This window comes from Pimephales promelas, chromosome 4 (genome assembly GCF_988280905.1).
Source record: "Pimephales promelas chromosome 4, fPimPro1.hap1.1, whole genome shotgun sequence".
NCBI classification, from domain to species: Eukaryota; Metazoa; Chordata; class Actinopteri; order Cypriniformes; family Leuciscidae; genus Pimephales; species Pimephales promelas.
Genome location: NC_142772.1, coordinates 10,192,410 through 10,206,918, shown reverse-complemented (window position 1 = coordinate 10,206,918; position 14,509 = coordinate 10,192,410). Strand labels below are relative to the sequence as shown.

The 14,509-nt window shown below is 36.9% G+C and overlaps 1 protein-coding gene across 1 annotated transcript; it reads right to left on the bottom strand.

The window, feature by feature from the left end:
• Positions 1-1,604: 1,604 nt before the first annotated feature.
• slc25a46 (solute carrier family 25 member 46) lies at positions 1,605-13,850 on the bottom strand. Its single transcript, XM_039662374.2, has 8 exons — positions 13,411-13,850; positions 11,591-11,633; positions 11,420-11,477; positions 11,164-11,241; positions 9,702-9,802; positions 9,383-9,439; positions 9,025-9,082; positions 1,605-2,847 (listed from the first exon to the last, which is right to left on the bottom strand). Exons 1-8 carry the CDS (start codon positions 13,661-13,663, stop codon positions 2,260-2,262), a joined length of 1,236 nt encoding a protein of 411 aa, XP_039518308.2. The 5' UTR covers positions 13,664-13,850; the 3' UTR covers positions 1,605-2,259.
• Positions 13,851-14,509: the final 659 nt, after the last annotated feature.

Here is a 14,509-nt window from a genome sequence, read left to right as displayed (position 1 = left end):
TCCTACAGTAGTCACATTCAAATCCAGACTCAAAACACATCTGTTTAGCTGTGCATTTACTGAATGAGCACTGTGCCACTGTTCGTCCGACTGTTACTGCACTTCATTTTATTCTAAATGGTTTTAATTTACTGTATTTTATTTTTATCATAATTTTTATTTTTCATTATTTCTTATTTTTTATTCTAAACTGTTTTAATTATTCTGATTTCTTTTTTGGATTATTTTAATTTCTTCTATGTAAAGCACTTTGAATTGCCATTGTGTATGAAACGTGCTATATAAATAAACTTGCCTTGCCTTGCCTAAATATTCCATGTGACTACACTGGCTCAAGTATAAGTTTATCAAACGACGAGGATACTTTTTTGTGCGAAAAAACAAACGAAAATAACGACTTTATTCAACTATTCCTTTCCTTCCTTCTGGGCCTCAGACGAGAGTTCAAGAGATTTCCACGACACGTGCGCGAGAACTGAACAAGAAGTAGTAGAAGAAGATCGCAGTTCTAGCGCATGCGTCGTGGAAATCTCTTGAACTCTCGTCTGAGGCCCAGAAGGAAGAAAAGGAATAGTTGGATAAAGTCATTATTTTTGTTTGTTTTTTGCACAAAAAGTATTCTCGTTGCTTGATAAACTTATAGCTGAGCCACTGTTGTCACATGGAATATTTAAACATTTTCTTCCTTGACTTTCTGGGCCGTCAAGTTTCAATCCCTCAGGCATCCTATGTAGCAGAGATCCAGCTCTCCAATTTAATCAAAAATATCTTCATTTGTGTTCCGAAGACGAACGAAGGTCTTACAGGGTTGGTACAGCATGGGGGTGAGTAATTAATGACTTAATTTTCATTTTTGGGTGAAGTATCCCTTTAAATTCTTTTCAACTGAAGAAAGAAAGACATGGACATCTTGGATGACATGGGGGTGAGTAAATTATCAGCAAACGTTTTTTTTTTTTAAAGTGAACTACTCCTTTTAAACCCTTCAACCTTCTCAAAAGAAATAAGCATTGTTGAGCATTCTTATAGCCACTATTCACATGCTGAGTATAGGATAGATTAAGGTCTCTTAACTTGTTCCACTACCAGCCTAAGTATTGTAATGTAAGGTATTTGATGAACAAAACGTCCGACAACACAACTACTCCGTCTTACTTATATTCAAACCCAGAGAACTTTCTTGGAACCTTTGGACCATAGAATCAACATATTGTCTATATGTGACCAGGGATTGCTCATCTGTTATGCAAGCCACCAAATCCATGTCATTTCAAAAGTGACATACCATTAATATGACACTTGCTTTCATTTATATATACAGAAAATAAAATAGGCGACAGCACGCAGGCCTGAGGAACCCCCGTATTTACACTAAAATTGTGCAGCTATTTTATTGTGAAAACTGATACATCTGTGAATTAAAGTAAAGAGTTAAAGAACCGCAAATATTTGAATAGAAATCAATTGTAATATCATAAGTGTCTTTAAAGTTACTTACTATCGCCAAATGTTTGAACAGTAGTGTATAGGCTACATTTTTATTGCAACATATGTACTGTAACATGAAACACAGAATAAAAAAAAAATAAAAAAATCACATGACACTGATTGTACACATTTATTTTAAAGCATCGTGCCCAATAATTTAGAACTTGATCATTTACTCACCCAGGAACCAGAGGTACATTAGTTTTACACATGCAACCTTGTGTATATAATGACTTCTATCAATAAATTGACATTTTTATCTCTTATATCTTGTTAAACCTGGCAAATAGAAACATTTTCACAGTTTAAAACACTGGCACAAGTTTCACTAAGGTGCAAATAATAATTTAAAGACAAAGAAACTTGGCACAGGGCTTAAACCAATGTTGCCAAAACCTAGTGACCATTAAAGAAACTGAGAACAGAAAACAGTACGGACATATAATTACAAAGGTCAGGGTTTTATAAATATACATGTTTTGGCGCTGGTGGCGAAGCTTGGTGGAGGGTTGGGGGTCACCATGAGAATAATTCAAATCCAGTGCGAATATGAGAGCATATTTTGCATAAATGTGTCGTGCAATCAATGAAACAACCAGTGCTTTATAAAACAAATGTACAGAAGTAGACTGACAAAAATTACAGGAAGAGGTAAAGAAAACCTCACATATCTGCAATTATCAATTCATACTAGGACACATTTTTTGGAATGTCCAATTCAACCAAAAAAGGACCTCTTAGTGAATTAATAAGGAACGAATCCCTTCAGAATCAAGCGTTTCGCAGCAGCGTCGAGTAGATCATCTTGGTGAACTGCAACACTGCGGCATGAAGCGAGTACTGCACCACGATGGAGCCGAATCCCTTGTAGAAGCCCATGGTGCCCTCCTCACGGCGGATCGCATTGACACAGTCCCTCATTCCTTCATATTGGGTGTTTATGGGCAGCACTTCAAAACCAAGATCGGTGTTGTCGATGATGGTGCGCGTTCCCTGGATATGCAGCCTGTGCAACACCGTTTCCAAAGGAAATAACAGCACATCTGCACACAGGCTGGCGGCAAAGCTGGCCATGAGCTCGGGGAAATATGCATCCAACATAGACTGGACCGTGTCTGCGCCCGAGTCAGGGGGCGAATGCTTCGGTGAGCCGTTATTCCGACGCCGCAACAGGTAAAGAACCAGCCGCTGCACGCTGGAACTGATAAGATAGTGGAGGATGCCGTGGAGGACCGTGGGAAACACCAGGTCCCAGAGAGGAAGGAGACGCTTGCTGTGAGGCACTCCCATACCCATTACACGTCCCAGACCCTCTTTCACGCAGTCCAGGATGCCGGGGTTGTCTCGGATTATTTCACTCTGGTGAGGGAATGCCAAGAAGAGACACTAAATGACAAAATCTCAATATATTTACGTATTTGCAAAAATGGGAAGAGCCCGTTTAATCCCACCGGTCACAATTGTGAGCGCAGCTTTTTTCTTATTTCTGGAAGATCAATTAAAATCAATTAATGTCATGTGACTAGTGTGAATGGTCACATGACCAGTCCCTAGTTTACACCTGGCCACTTCATGCGTTTTCTCAGATCGGATTTCTCAAAACGATTCCATTTACACCTGGCCACATAAATGTGTTTTTTGCAAAACGGATATAAATCCGATCTTCAATTCCCACGCTATGTACAGATTTCATGAAGTGCACGTCACCGAAAGCAACAGATATGAGCTGAATTTTGATCATCGGCTAATTTCAAAATCAGCAAAGACAGCAATAAGAGAGCGGCAGTCCTGGTAAGATCATTTCGTTTCTTAGGCTACTTTTAATGAAGATGGTAGTGTTAATCGTCTGCGTCTTACTTTCACTTTGATTTGCGATAGATTGCGGCGCGTTGGCTTGATACACGTTTAGCTGCTCATCTGAGGTGATGCGTGTCGCAGTAGCGTCGTCATATCTGACTAAAATAGCATGACATATAGCATGACTCTCACACGTTTATTTTTTTAGCATTTTTGGGAGGAGTAAAATTTACGTATGTGGTTTCAACAACTAGATGCATTTACACATGTCCAGTTTCGTCTGGAATGCAGGCCGGACCACTTTCTGATGTGGTTTGAGCGATCGGATTCAAATCCGTCTCAAATGCGTTTCGAGGGGCATTTACACCTGGTTCGTTCACGATCACAGAAAACGCATGAAGTGGCCAGGTGTAAACGGCCCCCAGATCAGTTCACTTCTAGCTTGCACCTCTAGAAGATTTCTTCCTCAGACTACTACAAAAAGTAGTATATTAAACATCTTAATTTACAGATAGAACTATCATATTTTGTAAATATATTCTTTAAAGGGTCTACTACTGATGTATTTTGAGAATTATACTCCTGCATATATATTTTGCTAGTAAGACTTTTTGACCATTGTGACCGGTAGTATAACACAGTGCTTCAATTGAAAACACAGGTATTGGCTGGCATTGGCAATCCTACACTGAATATGCCACATCTGTGAGGAGGATGGATGATCTTGGCAAAGGAGAAGTGCTCACTAACACAGATTTAGATAGATTTGCGAACAATATTTGAGAGAAATAGGCCTTTTGTGTCAGCTCTTGAAAAATGGGGGCAAAAACAAAAGTATTGCGTTTATTGTTCAGTGTAATTATATAATATCAATGTGTGACCTCCCTTCCCCCCACCCCAAATTGAAAGTGATTATGATAGTGATGGCTCAGATGGGGAGTACCAGGGTGAAACGGCCCATTTGCCAAGTAGACTATTGAATGGCAATGCAGAGGTGAACTATCTGGAGGAATGGGCAGATGTTCATGAGAACGAATTGGTGTGCCCCACACATGACCACAAACAACACTTTCTACAATGGATGGCCCATCTTCAGTACACTGAATGAGTGAAAACACACCTCACTTAAACTGGCCTAGGACAAGGCCCAAGTGTAGACATGGTCTAGCCCATGGGGTCTAGCCGATCAAGCAGAAGTTCCTCCAGGGTGTAACTTTGTACATGACAACCTTTTCCCCTCACTAAGCCTTCTTCACGAAAAGAAAAAACGAGATATTGGATGTCTTGTAATGAATTGCGTCAATAGGTCTAATTGAAGAATTTGAATGAATTCTGACTATGTTGTTTCCCACCATATAACTTAACCAACATAAAATCAAAAAAGGCATAATGTTTGAGTGTTACTGTACGTTCACACCACCGCCGACTTGAACGTCAAAGAGGCTCTGGCCGCCCTGTCAAGGACGCTTGTAAAAAAGTACGGGGAAGCTTGTTGACGCTTTGAACGCTCTGACGTTGCATGGAGAATAGAAGTATCACAACATGACATTTAATAAACAGAAAAAAAACAAGAAATACATAAAGAAACCTTTTATAATGACAGCATTTTTATAACCCTTTTGGTCATATTTGGTTGGAAAAAAAATAGTTAGCCATTATTATTATTATTTGCGGTCAAATCGGTGTCACCATGAGCAAATTAATTGCATTCCCGCTTTAAAACGAACGTTCGTAAATATTTCAAATCAAAGTTGCGCTCATGCGGTCCCTATAGACCTTATTCAGAGCAGCGCCATGACAGGTATGAAAGTGAGGCTGTGAGGAATAGACTTACTGTGTTTCCAATGGCATCCGCTGTAAAAAGCTGAATAAAGCGGCTAGATTACTTACAATTTTCCACAGCTTACATTGTCGGGAGTTTTTTGTCAACTGACATTTCTTTGAAAGATATTTTTCCAGTGTTTCATGAGCAGAACAATACGAAAACACATTAAATAACAGTACAGCCCATTGAAGAGATGCAAGTCTATCCCTCACAGCCTCGCTTTCATTCTCATTAAAAATCAAAGATGGCGCTGCCGTGAATAAGGCGTATAGACCTTATGCACCAGAGAAACGTGGGCGCCGTCATCTTTAGAATATTGTCTTTGAACTTCCGTTTTTGCGGTCGCTCTGTATATTTCTATGGCATCGCTGTCGAGGAGTAATTAGCTGGTGAAGGGATTTACTTAGTGTAGAGTTAGCAAAAGTTATCATGAGCATTGTAATGTTTATCATAAGCATTGTAAAGCAGATGTCTTAGCAAATGTCAACCGGGAAATTTTTTACAAGCAGTTCATTCATACCTATGCAAGATTGCTGTGAAAATACAGACCGGAAGTCAAAAGACAACGAGCGCAACACTGAAAAGGGGCGGGGCTACATAAGATCTATAAGCAAACAACGTCATGTCATTAATGATAGGAAACCTGTAGGCAGCCCAGCAACGGCGATTATTAGCTTCTCCTCCATTTACTCGGAACTAATGTTTTGGTAGGAACGAAAGTTTACATTGTATATTTCTCCGGAATCAGTCAGCGTGAAAGACGTCTATATTCCGATTGGTTGCTGGCGTATTGCTGCTGCTTGCCGCTGAACCGCGTCACAGCTCATTACCATAAAGTTGAACTTCTTTCAACTTTCTGATTGACGCTCAAAACGCCCAAAACACGACGCCAATTGATTTGACGCTCCTTGAGAGAAGCCAGCTTCCATTGAAAATGAATGACTTCCGGCCGCTTTGGAAGCTCAAGTCGGCGCCGGTGTGAACGTACGGTTAGGGAGGTCTAAGGAGTAAAATGCATGTACTCAAGTTGCAAAACAAATTTGGGATTAAACGGGTTAATATAATAATAAATATTCGTATTCACTTAAAATTTATATTTTCCAATCAGAGAAACCACCATGACAGCAAAGAAAAGTTTAATCTAGGTTTAGTAAAACTAGTTACATATAATCAAAGCATGTTCCCCAAACTATTTTTGTTTTTAGCACATTTTTTAATATTTAACTAATTACACTATTGTTTAAAAGTTTGGGGTCCGTTTTTTTTTTTTTTTAAATAAGAAATTCATACTTTTATTCAGCAAGGATGCATTAATTTGATCAAAAATGACAGTTAAGTCATGCCAAAAGATTTCCATTTCCATGCCAAAATTAACTTGATTTTGACAGTACAACCTCAAAATGTTCTCAATGGCTCAATTCCAACAGCAAATTCCAAAAAAGCTGAACTCAAAATAAAAACAAAACAAATGCGGTTATTGCAAAGAAACTCAAATCTTGATCTTGTGCCTGGATAAGATGTTTTTCAAATGTGAAAGCACTTTATTTGTTGTTGTGAAGGGGTGGATTCTGGAATTCACAGCTGCTTCAATATATCTAATGAGTGATTATAATCAAGATATTAAACTTTTTCCTTCTAAATATCAAATGAGTTGAATGACTTTTTCTAGGTTTGTGAGCAGTGTTGGGAAAGTTCACTTTCTACATGAACTAGTTCAAAGTTCAGATCACAAATTTTAAAAATGAACTACTGTAGTTCAGTTCATACTTCACAATTTTTAAGTAAGTTCACAAGTTCCAAAAATGAACTAGTTCATAGTTAATTTTTTCCATATGGTGCTGCAAGCTATTTATTTAATTATTTATTTTTAATTATTGCCACAGCCCATATACAACCACAGACAGCAGTTTGCGAAGAAATGTAAGATTTTCCCATCGTCACCAACCTTGTCATAAAACTTGTTTAAATGATCATATACGACGCCTCCTCGATGCTTTGTTGACATGCTGCTTTTTGTCTTGATGACACATGCGGCAGCCGCGGTGCGAAACTGGTGGCTTGTGTTGCCAGATAATTATTTTAGTTATTTAGTTAGTTATTTTCGCCAGATATTAAGGCCTGTTTACGGTGTGTTTTAGCCTCGAAGGCTCTATAGAAGTCTTGCACCCAATTGAACGAAGTTAAACTGAGAGAGCGTGCGTTCACAGACACCAGAATGAATGCGTTCACAGTAACATTCCTCAGGCAGTAATACAGTATGTTCAGTTCACGTTCGCCCAAAATATGAACGAGTTCATGAACTATCGTTCAATGAACGCGTTCAGGCACAAGATATTACTTAGTGATAGAGGTTACCAGTGTGATTACTGAAATGTTTTTGTCATGTATTCTCTAATGTCTGCATTAAAGGGATACTCCACTGAGACAAGAAACTGTCTGGTTACTGATATTCCTCTAAATATCAGAAAATCGGCTGAATGGATTCGAAAACGGTAAAACCCAACTGTTTAACTCTGGGGGAGTGGTAAAATGAGCCTATTTCCAAAAATAGTGGAGTATCTCTTTAAATATCTGAGAGGTGACTGAATGAAATATGGACTTGTTTTGAGTTTGAGAAAGGTCTTCAACGTGTCAATAATACATGTATCAGTTTTTCTGGAGGTACCCTGTGTCAACAACTATAGTCACAGGGGTCATTGAAGTCATACATTTCTTATTTAAAGCTTTACTTTGCTGCGTTATATTAAAATGTCCTCTCCTTGAGAGAAAGATGGTTTGATGGTTTGATTATCTTGATGGTTTGATACTTTCCTGTTTGTAGTTAGAGCCTGGCCAAATCCAACCTTGAAGAAGCTGTGTGCCTGTTATGGCGCTTTTCCACTGTATGATACGGTAGGGTTTGGTTCGGTACGGCACACCTTGGTGCTTTTCCACTGCATGGTAAGGTATGGTACAGCTCGCTTCAAATGGTACCTGGTCTGTTGAGGTTCCAAGCCTACCGTACCGGTGTTCTGCCAATTTTTGCTGCCTTGTCGAAAAATGCTACCGTAGCGCGAATTGATCACAGAATGCCGATTAAAGTTGTATGAAATACAATTATAATACAATTCTAAGTTATGAGTAGCTACTGTATACTGTAGACTACAGTTTTTATTTTTAAAACGGTGTGAAAAGTAAAAATTCTCATAAAATATTCATCTTTGACTTGTCAAAGCACCTTTCCTCATAGTAACTGAAACTTTCAGTCATTCCTTTTCAGCTGGCTGACCGTACAAATATTCATATGATAGTAAGCATTTTTTAAAGGCAAATTATACATTATAACAGGAAAATGTACCTTTTGTAAAAAAAAAAAAAAAAAAAAAAAAAAAAGAGTCTGCACATGCACATAACCGGTAAGTAGCAAATCTCGATGGGTAGCATGAATTGTCAGAACACCGGTACTAAAATGTGACGTGAAACATTGCAGATCACTGATTGGTCAGACAGAATCGTCACTACCAGCGTCATTGTATTCTTGTTAACAGGTCAATGAACAAGTGGCATTATTGGATATTGACTGACTTGTTTTCTTCAACATGTTGGCACCTATAGACAGTCTATAGCTGTCTATAGCCTTACAGACTATGGAAATGTACTACTGCCTATCGGTCCATGTGCACTTCTGACTCTGGGTCTTAATTAATCATATCTGGTCCTTTGGTCTTTAACTGAAAATCCCCTGACAGTTAGAAAACATTTGTAATATTTAATTTTTTAAATGTATTATTTGAATGATTAATAAACTATTTTCATAGACTAGAGCAAACATTATTTTCTCAATCGAATTTTGTTTTCCAATAAAATATGTCTTGTCTTGTTCTAATGGCAGTTATTTTCACTCGGTTTAAGCACAATGTATTAAAATATCTTACCTGTACAGTCTCTATTAGACTTGCTGAGTAAAACGGCATTGCAACCACATATGTCAAACTGGGAAAAAACAACAACAAAAAAAAATAACACACAGAATGATTTCACACGATCAAAGGACTGCACAAAAAGAGATAAGGAGACGATTTAAATGTCAAGCCTATGGAATTTGTGAGACTTTGTTTTATATAAAAACTACCTGCATATTAAGCTTAGTCAGAAAATTATTCAAATAGATACAGATATGGAAGTCCAAGGAACAATTATGACTCAAATGAAACAAGAGATAAACAACTTGCAGCTTATAGCATTTTCCAAAAAATACCAAAAATACAACTGAATTCACTTAGCTTAACTTACCCTTTGAGTACTAAGTGTCCCACGACTTGTTTGGGGTTCCACTTGTGTGATAACTCCCTGTGAATGTACATCCCAATATTAGACAGAACTGTAATTTACCTCAATAATGGCAACGGAAACAACTTGAGAACTGATCAAATAAATTCAAATCCTGAAAACTGTCATTTATCAAAATATCTAGATCTAAATATAGAGGTCATTTAAAAAAAAAATTTTGATATGAAACATAGACTGATGAACGAAATAAGCAATGAATAACCTTTAGAAGGTGTTTTCATGGACACTTATTAGTGATGGCTCACATTGTATATTTCTATACCTTGGTAGTGGGGTGCATTCGCTGATGATGCCCTCTGTTCCCAGCGTGACCCCCTGTACCACAAAAGTGCTGCCCATTCCTTTCCATAAAGCCTTTGGACCCTGTGAAAGTGTGTGTGTGTGTGTGTGTGTGTGTGTGAGAGAGAGAGAGAGAGAGAGAGAGAGAGAGAGAGAGAGAGAGAGAGAGATGGACAAAAGACAATAAATTATGCTATTAATTAAACATTATATTTTGATGGAATTCTTTCAGATGTTTTTATTTTTCTAAAGTTATAAGGCGGAATGAAAAGTTGTGGAATGAAAGTTGATGAATTTGCATTTTCATTTACTTCCACACTGGTTAAAAAGAAAGTAAAACTGCGTGTCATCAGCGTAGCAATGGTAGGCTAAACTACTAGGGCTGGGTATTGAGACAAATTTCACAATTCGATTCGATTTCGATTCACAAGCTTGCAATTCCATTCGATTACGATTCGATTCGATTCAATATCGATTATTTTGGATATCAGTTACAATAAATGGCAATTTTTCTCAAGGGAATCAAATCTCTTAAATGCTGTAAACTATGGGAGTCTAGTTGTAGCCTATAGACTTCATTAGCCTAATATGAAGGTAATAATGAACTGTTTTGTAGCTACACAAACACTTAAATTACACTTTTATTTATTTTATAATAAGAAGATTATATGAAATATAAACATTTAAATGGTGGCCATCATAAAAACTTGCCAGATTTATTGAAATATGCATTAAATATTGAAGAACACTAACGAGTGTGGACTAACGAGTTTATGTGGATTTTCTGAGGTAAATATGACGATACATGACATTGATTACAAGCTGTTTAACTGACGTCTTTCCACGGTTGAAACGCTGATTGAGCGAATCAATGTGACATGATACGGATTTCGATAAGTTGTACTCTCTTTTAACACACTTTCAGATGCTCATTCATGTTTATTTCGCGCTGTAACTGGTATTATTAAGCCGGAAGAGAGATCAGCGCTGCTGGTTCTCTAGAGCTGCGCCAGAGCGATCTCACGCCACAGAGCCAAAACCTTATTTATGTTTTTGAATTTCTAAAGAAAATGGACGTAATTTGAAAATTGAGACTTTGTTTCATATCAATAGTAACAAAGGAGAAAGATTATTGCGATTTTTTGGATGCGTGCAGCCGCGATACAATGATCCATTCATTCAAATGAAACAGGATGACTAATCGATTCATGAGATTTAAGAATCGATATCGGTTCATAAAAATGAGAATCGATTAATATCGAAAAATCGATATTTATTACCCAGCCCTATAAACTACTATGTGCCTGTATAAAGGATAGGTCCAAGCACGGAGCCTTGAGGAGCTCCAAGAGTACTCAATTACCCTGCTTTCAACCTGTTCTTTAAAAGAAGGCATTTCTGAGCAACAACACAGCGACAAAGATATGATTTACTGTATATATTACCTGAGTTTTGGTAACATTGTACATCACGCTGATGGCAGTCAGTGGGGACAGGTGGTAACACCTGGCATGGTAATTCACCTGAAACAAAGTTTCACAATTTTAAATGATATTTTTATGACAGAATTAAATTATATTTTTCAGGACTATGCAATCCAAAATGAGTACATTTCAGAAACACATACATATCTATGATATAAGCATCTAAAAGTCTTTCATGATAGAAGGATTTGTGTGCTCAACGTTGTCTTCAGCCTACCTGACACTGACGCCGAAACACAATGCAGGGATGGGCCAGGACATTTTCTGTGAAGAGGCTAATTCAAACCATACAAAAAATGATTATGAGTTTATTAACATTCACATGTCTGAATCTCAGTGTACTTTCAATGAAAAATTATTTTAAGTAGTGATTATTGGGTTTTGTTACCTTGCAAGGCCAATCCCGAAACCAGCAAATCTGTTCAGTTGCTCTGAAAGACAGATTTTAGTAGTCATTTTAAGAAAAAGTGTTGAATTGACCAATATGCCTTTGTATATTATATTTTAAAGGTCTCTGTTTGACTCATGTGTTTGCTTACACCTAGCAGTAAATACTGTAACATGGAGTGTTTGTAAGAGTGACACATCTTTAAGTTTCAGCTGCATCAGAAAAGTTCATGACCTGCTTAACAACACTTTGTATATAATTCTGACTCAAGATTTGTCATATGCAAAACGACATTTGTTTATTAAAATAAATGTAGAATAGCTCTTGTTAATCCGTCTTATTACTGCAGTTGTATTGGTTATGATGTACGATTCCGCATGCAGGCCCGTGCGGGGGTGGGTGTTTGGTTGTGTGATCTGGCTTTTGATCAATTTAGCACATCCTTGCTGAATAAAAATAGCCTATTAATTTCAACAAAAAAGAAAAAGAATACTACTGACCACAAACTTGGATGGTATGAATGGTAGGTCAAAATATCTGTATTTTGGTACAAAAGATTTCTATTTGAAATAAATTATGTTCTGTTTCTTTACTCTGAATCCTAAAAAAAGTATCAAAGGTTACAATTACAATACAATATATATTATAATATATATTAATAGAACAATATTCATTTTTTTTTTCAAATAAATGCAGCCTTGGAGAGCATATAAGGGCTTCTTTCAAAAACATTAAAAATAGTAGTGTACAACCTTTTGTCCGGTATTTATAATAAGTACCTAGGGATGGGCAACGATTAATCGCGATTAATCGCATCCAAAATAAAAGTTTGTGTTAAGAAAAATGTGTTATTAATATATCAAATATTTATATATAATATTAATTGTGAATAAATATATATAAAATATATACATGCACATATTTCTTAAATATATACATGCATGTGTGAGTATTTATATATACAAATTAATTATACACACTACGCAAACATATATTATGTAAACACAAACTTTTATTTTGGATGCGATTAATCGTTGCCCATCCCTATGAGCCCCTGCCCCTGAGGATGCTGCATGCTGCATGTCCCTGCAATTCTGTATTCTGTGAGTGACAACACTCATAATACTTTACTCGTACTTTATGATTACAGGACCCCTGTATTATACAGTAAAGCTCATGACAGAAATGATCAGAGCTAGATGATGCTGGCTTGTGGTTATTTGTATAAAATAAATGTCAAATGTTAAAAATGTGCATTAACTAGAATTAACATTATTTCACTGCTACTATAATATTTTACTATAAACACTATTAATATGATTAAAAGTAAAGTTAAAAAAAAAAACATTTTTAAAGCATCCGTGTGAAAACAAACCTGGAAAGAGAGGAGACGTTTTAGGGAGAAAAAGAAAGATTTTGCATTCCAGTGAATTATTCATGGGATATATCGTAATTTAACTTGGGAGATCAGAACACAAATGCGCAGTATATATATTTATTCATAATATTATTTCCATAAATATTCTTGTTACCATGTAGCATTCAAATTTCAAACGTTACGTTATTGTCCTGACTTCTGAAACTAGAAAGTGGAGGAAATGTTACAGTTCATCCAGTCAAACTGGCGGATAAGGTTTATTTTGTAGCGCAACCTTATGATTTGTTTCAGTCTTTTCAAGTGGAACTTCATCAAACCGAAAGCGCCACCCATTATCTAAAACGCAGTAGGCTCTTTAGGAAAAAAGGTGGATTTCCCGTTCAGTAATAACATATCACTTGCATGCTGGTCATAAATTGTATCATTGTCATATCATTGTTACCGGACGGTGGAGCCGCTGACTGCGCTTCGTCTGCTGCTCCTGGTTGGGCAGGCGCCGCCTCAAATTGCGGTGTGCGATCGCCAAAATGCAGGTTTCTGCTTCCAGGTATATCTGGAGGTGTGCTGACCCAGTGCTGGAGGTCAGAGCTGGATGAATTATTGAATGACCTGGCCGAATACCCCCCACTGAATGAAGGATCCTCTCTGCCCCTGTAACCCAAACCCTCAAAGCTGTCAGGCCGACGAGAAGTCATGCTGGGAATCGCTAGGGAAACTACACTGAAATGACAATATATCTCAGTCTGACTTCCTACGATGTATAACCAATGTGATGTGATACGAGTTCATTGAAAATTGTAGCAATCGAAAATGCGAGAATTATTTTTTGGTTGACCGAGGCTGAGAGCAATGCCTGTGCTTAGCAAAACAACCCGTTCGAATGACTTTTGTCAGTTGACAGTTTACTTCCGGTTTGATTGTGGCATTATGGGTTTTGTAGTTTATTGCTTTGACAAGCGAAAATCACGAAAACCAGAAACACACAGATTAGATGCAATTTAATTCACAAGAGACAAGTTTGGGCCTGATATTGTAAATTATATTGATATTGTATTATATAAATGGGTTATATAAATTATATTGATTTTGTAAATTGTTAAATTATGATACATGCATCAGATTACTGTCAATGTTTGTCTATGTTATTTGTATCTGTCCCTATCTAAATAAACTTAAATAATAATTGTGGCATGACAAATAGACGCAGTGGCGAAATTAATAATATTCTGACGAGGCCCTCTTGTAATGTGAATGATGTGAGTTTTGCATATAAATACAATCAGTATACAACGACTAGGATAAATATGGGCAAGAATAAGGAAATTAATGCAAATTATAGCCCTTATAGTTTTAATTAGGTACCACATATTTTGTTAGCTTCTGGCGACAATTCAGTGTTCAAACTTGTGGCAAATTATTTTTCAGAAAGTGAGTGTTATCACTATTATCTCTTGCTAATGATGTTAGAAGTATCGCTCTTTTGAATAATAAGTAATTTAATGATTCAGTGGAACCATGAAGTTTGAATCATTCCCATAAGG

What these genes read in the sequence shown, in the direction of transcription:
- slc25a46 (XM_039662374.2), bottom strand. Translation starts at nt 13,663, where the DNA reads ATGACTTCTCGTCGGCCTGACAGCTTTGAGGGTTTGGGTTACAGGGGC. An exon ending in GTCAGCGGCTCCACCGTCCG is followed by an intron (nt 11,634 to 13,410) that starts GTAACAATGATA and finishes TCTGTCTTTCAG; the next exon opens with AGCAACTGAACAGATTTGCT. An exon ending in TTCGGGATTGGCCTTGCAAG is followed by an intron (nt 11,478 to 11,590) that starts GTAACAAAACCC and finishes GGTTTGAATTAG; the next exon opens with CCTCTTCACAGAAAATGTCC.